General features: G+C 43.7%; 1 protein-coding gene across 1 annotated transcript; it reads right to left on the bottom strand.

Moving 5' to 3' along the window:
• Window positions 1-278: 278 nt before the first annotated feature.
• Window positions 279-6,373, bottom strand: tas1r3 (taste receptor, type 1, member 3). The gene is made up of 8 exons (XM_030091131.1): window positions 6,171-6,373; window positions 5,691-5,991; window positions 4,380-4,736; window positions 3,883-4,299; window positions 3,603-3,803; window positions 3,362-3,482; window positions 2,758-3,128; window positions 279-1,151 (listed from the first exon to the last, which is right to left on the bottom strand). The coding sequence occupies exons 1-8, from the start codon at window positions 6,371-6,373 to the stop codon at window positions 513-515; spliced, it is 2,610 nt and encodes an 869-aa protein (XP_029946991.1). The 3' UTR covers window positions 279-512.
• Window positions 6,374-8,205: the final 1,832 nt, after the last annotated feature.

The following is an 8,205-nucleotide window of genomic DNA, read 5'->3' on the forward strand; positions in this document are numbered from 1 at the left end:
ACTCTCTGCCGGAAACGTGTAGCTCTGATTCACTGTTTGTGGATCTCCAACTATTCCTGGATATTGCTGATTTCTCTCCATGATCCTGATCGACGATTTCACAAGATTCACAAAAAAAAAAAAAAAAAGAACTAGATTAACTTTTGTTAAAACTTTAATTTAACAGGTATTAATTAATTTCATAGTTGTCACAAAGCAGAAGCGAGCAACACAACAATCAGTTAAAACTAGTCAAAAAGTCACAAAGCCATTGAACAGCTCCACTAAAAGGTGGTAAATGAAAATAATAATAATTTAAAAACAAAAACAAAAAACAGCTAAACACATCATTTCACAGCATAAATGTATAAATCAGGGCCAAGTGAAAGAGCACTGCTATTTTCATGAACAAAGACGTCAACATCATTGACAAAGATGATTCTGCTAAACTGTCTTCACTCGGTTTTCAAAGCATTCATATTTAAAAGTGATTCATATATGAAACACAAGTGTAATTTCCCATGTCGCCCTCCTTACTGCCCCTCAGTCTCAGTCTCAGGCTGAGATCCAGGCTGATCCTGAGGCTCCGGCTGGGCCTGAGGCTGCGGCTCGTCCTCCAGTGGTCTCGGCGGCGCCCCCTCCAGGAAGGTGCAGAAGTGCTCCGGTTTGTTCAGGTCAGGTTTCCTCAGCAGAAAGTAGCATTTGGGGAAATAATAAGCTCCCATCAGCCCGAAGATGCCCGCCAGGGTGAAATAAACATGTAGGACGGACTTTTCCTGGTCTTTCATTCCTATGTAGATGGGGATGAAGACCACCCAGACCACGCAGTAGATGAGAGTGGAGAAGGTGATGTCCCTGGCCAGGTTGTACTGATGCAGCGGCTTCACGGCCATGAAGGTGCACATGAAGGAAATCAGGGCCATGGCGCCGTTGAAGCCTTGCATCAAAGCCAGTCCCAGCAACGGCGACACCGGGCACGGGAGGAATTTACTCACAAAGTCTATTTTCATGTTTGCCACATGTTGCGAGAGGGTGACGCTGTTCTGGACAAACCAGCCGCAGAGACCGGCCTGCACGGCACAGCAGGTCAGCACAAAGAGCCAGCTGAACGGGCCTCTGATCCTCGGCAGGTGGCGGGCCGCCGTCTCCGGGAACTCGGTCACAAACAATATCTGCAAAAAAAAAAAGGTTTTAAAAATCAGATTATGTACAGCTGCATTAAAAAATCTGATCGAAAAGGTAATTGTTTTGTCAGTAATTGATATACTCATATAAAATTAAACATTTCAAGGTGTTTTCATTGTCATATTATGGAAGCTGGTTAAAATTCTTTAAAAGAATAATCTTGTAAAGTATTCTTATGTTTTCAAAAATATTGACTTGGGTGCAATAAACTGAAATTGCAAGGATTTTCAAACTTTTAAATGAACTATGGGAGAAATTAACCGTACTCTTAGCTATATTTGTTCTTGTAGTGGATTTTTTTTTTTATAGAAGCTTCATATCTGTCTAGAACAGAAAAAAACAAGTCTTTTTTGTAATAAATGCAGAAAATATTTTAAAAAAAGGAAAACAGCCTAAAAAAATCAAATTCTTAAAAAAAGTGTGAGTAGTTATAAGCACAGCAGGGGTGTCAAACATAAGACCCGCAGAACAAAAACAGCCAGGCAAAGGTTTCAGTCTGACCTGAGAAAAGTGTAAAAAAAATGACAGAAAACACATTTGACTGTAAAGCTTCCATGAAAGTAGCTGCTGTTTCTTATTTGTCCACTGGAGGTCGCTCTTTTCAACACCATCAGCAGGAATCAGACAATCAAAGGCTGAAATTAAATGCAGTCGATGTGAAATCATAGTGATTCCTGGACAGAATGAAATAGAAACGGTAAGAAAAAAGTAGAAAATTACATGCAGAATAAACATGTTTGATTTAACACAGACATATCTACAGAAGTAGAACACAGTGGAAGGGGAAATTTGTCCATTCAGTTAAAATACATACTGAACTTTTGGCATATTTCACATTTATTTAAATATAACTCAAATATATCATGTTATTTTATTATTTATAATTCTGGATATTAGGTCATGCAAATATAAAAACAAAACATCTCCAGATACTTCTATCCTAACCGAAGGCCATAATAACTATTGAGATGAAGTAAGAGTTTTAAATTCTCTTTATAGTTTATCTGAGCAATCGAAATAACCGCTTACAGGAAAAAGAATTTCAATAAATTTTCTTTTTATTTTCGATGTACCTGGAAAAAAAATTCCATCCTGAGAAGAAATGAGGCCACCTTTCAGTGGGTGTTGTTGGTTGTTTTCATAATGAAACCACACATGTGTACGCACAGAGAAAAATACACTGTCAACATTAACAAAGGACAGGACACTGACATTTGTATGGACAGATGATCAGATTGGATCATTACTTGGTGTTTTCAATGGCTACAGACACTGTTCTCATGTAAACCGTCTCCCAAAGGGCAGTGGAAGTTTTGTATTTTCACTTTTAAACATTAACCGAGCCTTTAGTTGCCCCAAAACCTGGAATTTTCCCTGTGTTTGGCTAATAAAGAAAGGGTTACTAATCTAATATTAAAAAAAAATTACAGTCAAAAGTTTTGAACATTTCCAATTGATCCTCAAAACTGAATTTTAACCTTATTTCCTGTGCTTTTCTTCTTTACTCTCATTTAATAAACTGGAGGGTAATTTAGTATCTTTTCCCCACTGACACATTCTCCAGGGTGTTGTGTGTGATCTGTGACCCCTCACCTGTAGAGAGATGGACATGACGATGGAGAGAGCCACGGTTTGAAAAATGGAGATGAAGGGCAGCTGCAGACGACACACCACGTCGCCCGGCCTCCCCAGGAACAGCAGCAGGCTGAAACAGGCCCCCATCAGGCCCAGCAGGGCCACCAGGCCCAGGACCCCCCCCGACGCCGTCACCAGGGGGGTCCCGCGGTGCCGCAGGAACACCACCGCCACGGCGCCATGGCACACCAGCACCAGCACCCCCACCAGCATCATCTCCAGGGCGGTGGAGGAGCCCCAGGACAGGAACTCGAAGGTGGGGGGGGTGCAATTGGTGCTGCGCAGGTGGGACCACTGACGCTCGGGACAGGGCGTGCACTGGATGTCCTCTGAAGGTCAAAGAGGAAGAGTTCATCTAATCAGCACTACATCCTCTATCAGCTCTGCTTTGCTTAGTTTGCCCCATTTACTCTGTTTTCACGTCAGAATGCAAAACTTCATCTGCGTTTTGGGCGCCTACTAGTGGCCCTACAGGGGAACAACTTGATTTTCAGCCATTTTCAAAACATTGTCATATAAACACAAAACGTTTCTGAAATGAATTTGTGTAGACGCTCGTCACCGTAGTTTGCCTGGTAGGTGCCGGCCAGACAGTCGATACAGTCGAAGCAGCAGGAGTGGAAACCTTTGACCCTGCGCACTTGACCCGACTCGCACTCCGCCGAGCACGTGGACAGAGGAACCTGCATGCATGCAATGAGAGAAGCATCAACTGCATCAGGCAAACCTTCAAAATGTAGCTATGATGACCCAGAGAGGCCTGTCTGGGTGTTGGGTGAGGCTTGCTGATGAAGCGAGGTTACCTGGGAGTCTGCAGTGTGCCATGACATTTTGGACTTGTTGAGGAAGAGCTCGTACATGAAGGTCCCCACGTGTCTGAAGTGCAGTTCGGGCTCCCAGATCCACTGAATCACATTGTAGCCGATGTTCGGGTTCCCGCTCTCATCGAACTTTAAGAGTATGCCGTTGATGTTGACGGACGTTTTCCTCAGAACTTCTAAAAGCTGAAAAGGAAAGTGTCACGTGAGCGACGAAGGAAGTATGAGCCTGATTGCACGTTGTGGAGGGAGGGGGCAAAGTCACCTTCCAGGGGAGGACTTTGGTGTTGGGCCCCCAGTCACAGGCAGTGGTGTTGCAGTTCAGCAAGTCATGCAGTGCCTGCCCTACACTGTAGATGGCAGCATACACACTGAAGGCAGACCGCTGCACCCCGGGGTCCGTCACCAGGCTGATGTTCGCAGGCGACATGTTCCAGCACTGTGGGCAGGGGTTACTGGGGTCCAGAGTCTTTGGCGTCGGAGGGGCGGTCTCCGGCCTCTCCCTGCCCATCTTCTCCAGGAGCACTTCTGTGTAGGCGGTGAACTCCTCCAGGGTGCTGGTCTTGTCCGTGAACGCAATGATGGTGCCGATCGTTTCAATGTTAGGGATGGAGGTTATCTGAGTGCTGACGGCCCAGCTGGTGCTGGCAACCCAAACAGCCGTCACGTTCTTCCTGATGGCCTGCAAGAGATCGGATGGGATTAGTTGGACTGGACTGATCTGCCCTCTCATGTCAAGTCTTCACTCCACCTATCACTGACCTCCGTCAGAAGCACCTTGACTGGAGCAGTCATCGCAAACACTATGACCACGCCGACTTTGGCCGTGATGATGTTTTCTACGATAGTTTTGGCCGCCGGTTCGGGATCGGTGTAGACGGGTATAAAGGCCTGGTAGGCCACGCAGACGGAAATGTTTTCCGCCATCTTTGTGAAACGCTGCACGCCTCTCTGACCGTACTCCTCCTCGCTGCCCACCACGGCCACCCAGTTCCAGCCGAACTCCTTCATGAGGAGGCCCATCACGTCCACCTGCCACTTGTCGCTGGGCACCGTCCGGAAGAACGACGGGTACAGATGGTTGTCACTGAATCTCTCGCTGGTGGCTCCAAAGCTGATCTGACCGGGGGGAAATCAACAATCACACAATTAAACCTTCATCAGACAAGTGGCGTCCAGACTCCTTCCAAGCAAACGGTGAAAACAGTCAGATCAAACAAGCTAGTAGGCTGAAACATGTTAACATGCGTATTTCATGACTAATGACACTTTACTGAAGCACAAACAGGCCTCAGTAATATATAGAGAACAACACAACTCTACAGAAACATACTCAGAAAATAATCCCATTAATGAACATTTTAAAGTAAGAAATGGTTGGAAAAATGTCCTTCCTTCTGAATTTCCTCAGTTGTTTGTTTGCTGCCATTTTCCTTCATTTTTACTTTGTTTTTTTTTTTAATCCTAATAGTGCCCTTTAAGTGGTGAGCAGAGAGAAAAAGATCAAAAGACCTCATAGGAACAAGCGACAGCCCCCACTAGTGTCCCTTTAAGGAGACAACATCAATTTCTTTGTTTCTGCCTTATCTGTGTAAATGGCAAAAAATTTTCTGAACTGAAAACAGAAAATCAACACGTTGTAACTTGAAGCGTAGTTGTGTAAATTGGGCGTCAGTTATTCAGGTTTGTTTAGAAGGAATTAATGGGGATATTATATGCTTTTAGATGATTAAAAAAACTGCTTGAAGATCAGAATTGATTACACTTTTATTTTTATGTAAATGCAACAACTGTTGTTAAAATTTAAATCAAGCCAATCTCAAACATATTCCAACCCATGAATTTAATACAATACTCATACTGTAACACAATTACAAATATCACATTTAAGTGTTTTTCCCATGTTTTTGTCTTGTGTCTTGTGTAATGAATTACACAGATCACAGACAAAAAACCCTGTGCTTACTTAGTGAAATGACATTAATTTAAGTCAATGGTAGTTTTTATATGAAGAAATTGTTTTGTTGCTGATTTCAAATCTGCTTCACGTGAAAATGAACTTTGTATCCAAACCTGTGGCATGAGGAAGAACCCCATGAGTTTCCCGATGACGGACACCATCTCTGAGGTGTACGGACCAATGATGGCCGAGATGCTGGTCTCGTAGTCGGTGTAGTTGCACGACACCGCCAGCGCTTTTTTGTGCTTCTCGGTGAGGAAGGAGAGCGTTGGCTTCACCACGACGGCAGACTGTCTGCATGTGTCGTAGATTTCATAACCGAGCTTGACGCCGGGGAGCATCGCTTTGTTGGCGTTGATCTCGTCCACGGCGTATTTCATCACCAGAGCCATGCCCAGTCCGAACTCACTGAGTCTGTGGAGAAAGACAGCAGAACAGAAACCTGTCAGTCAGATTCAATTTCCATCTGTTAACTTTCACACCACAGCAGAATACATTTTAATGCTGCTTAGTTTCTCTTTGTTTAGTTTTCAAGTATTTTGGTTATTCATTTTTGTCTAAAACATGCATTTCTCAGCTTGCGTTCGCCTTACCTGTCACAGGTGATGTTGTTGGGCACCGTCCTCTCGCTGAGGTTGCTGGTGAGAATGTTAATGGGGAAAAGGCCCCCGAGCATGACGTCCCCGGGCAGCCTGAAGAGGCTGGTGGACACGTTGCTGAACCACTCGCGCGAGCTGGTGCCGAAGCTGAGCGTGAACATGCAGCTCGCCAGCAGCGCCACGAGAAGAGGCACCATGATGCGGACGGAGCGGAGGCTGCAGGCAGAGTCAGGAGGACTGTGCATGTGTTTGTCAGCGCACCACGAAATGTATGCAAACTCACCCGTGAGGCCCGAAGTCCTCCCTTCCCGGCTCACCTGAAGGTCTCATCCACAGCACATCAAGTGAAATGATGCCTATGAGATTAACCAGGATTACAACTGTGGTATGAAGGGACATGGATTCCTCACTTCCTGACCTTTTTCTGACCATTTAAGGAAAAAAAAAAAAAATTCAGAGAATAATATCAGTCATTGTCGGATCAAAAGTGACTTTGAGTGTCTTATGTATTCAACATGAACTCGTGAGTCTAAACCATCATATTATTGTTTTCCTCTTCATTAATTAGGATGTGGAGGAAAACGCTCATTTCGCACTGTTTGTGCACACATGCTCACATGCGTGCACACAAACCCCACAGGTGGCGTCTTTCCGGAGCATTTTCCTGATTATTTGTTTGTGGTTTCAGCTTTTGTTCTCTTCAGTGTAACAATCTCAGACACACGCAGTAACTCTTCCCCTGAGATGCTTGCACATTTTATTACTCACTTTAGAGGTAAACTACACTTCTTTCATTTTTACTACTGCCTGTGTGAGCGTGAGATCACACAAAAACACGAATGAGTGTTGACCTGAGTTAAAGGGATACTTCAACATTTTGGCAAATTGGCCCATTTAGCGCAATTCCTTAGTCATTTCGAACAGCAGACTTACTTTTTTTGTGAGGGCGAGCTGTTGTTTATTCAGAGGTGAGTTGGGGAAGGTTTTCAGGATGGGCACAATGGAAGTGGATGGTATTTTTGATTCCCCTCGTCAAACTCATCAAATACAAAATCCAACAACCCCAAAACACTTTGGTGGACACGCTATAATCCGCACATTCACTACGCTGTGAAATATTAATGCAAAATGAAAAGATTGAGTTGTTTATGCGAAGATTGCTAAGACGGAACTACTTACTAAACATGGCGTCTGGGTGTAGTGATTTCAAAAGAAAAAGTAGTTCCCAGTATTTGCTTCAGTGTCGTAACACTACAATATTATTTGTTGGTGTTCCTTAGCATAGTGAATGTGTGGATTATAACGTGTCCACCAAAGTGTTTTGGGGTTGTTGGATTTTATATTTGATGAGTTTGACGAGGGGAAGCAAAAATACCATTCACTTCCATTGTGTCCGTCCCGAAAACCTTCCCCAACTCACCTCTGAATAAACAACAGCTCGCCCTCACAAAAAAGTAAGTCTGCTGTTCGAAATGACTAAGGAATTGCGCTAAATGGGCCAATTTGCCAAAATGTTGAAGTATCCCTTTAAATCGTGATCGCAGTACTCTGCAAAGGTGTTTCGTGTTGCGTGTTTCGATCTGTATTTTGTTTTTGTTTTTTGAGAATGATCTGTATTCATCTCAGTGGAGGTTTTGCATGTTGATTTGTGTGCAATGTTGCTCATCCACAAAAGCAAATTGAGATATTTCCTGCCATGAAGTTTGCATAAACCAGCTGTGGTCATATGGACTTTTAAATTGCATTTTAAAACACTAAACAAGCTTTGAAGATCTTTCAGTATTTTAAGTAATAGAATTTTGAGAAATACGCTGATCTGAGCCAAATTCAGTGATTTTTAATCATTTAGGAGACTGAATTCATAAGTTCAGACATTTTTTTTCTTTTAAGAAAGCTATCACAGGCTGATGACTGAGCCATGCTGTAAACAGGTAAACAGCCTGGTAACATCCCCACAGCAGCAGCAATACAGCAGAAAGATGTCAGCGCTCAACTGATTCTAACTCCTTTCAGTGGAATCGGTCAATGT

Source organism: Salarias fasciatus, chromosome 5 (assembly GCF_902148845.1).
Source record: "Salarias fasciatus chromosome 5, fSalaFa1.1, whole genome shotgun sequence".
NCBI lineage: Eukaryota > Metazoa > Chordata > Actinopteri > Blenniiformes > Blenniidae > Salarias > Salarias fasciatus.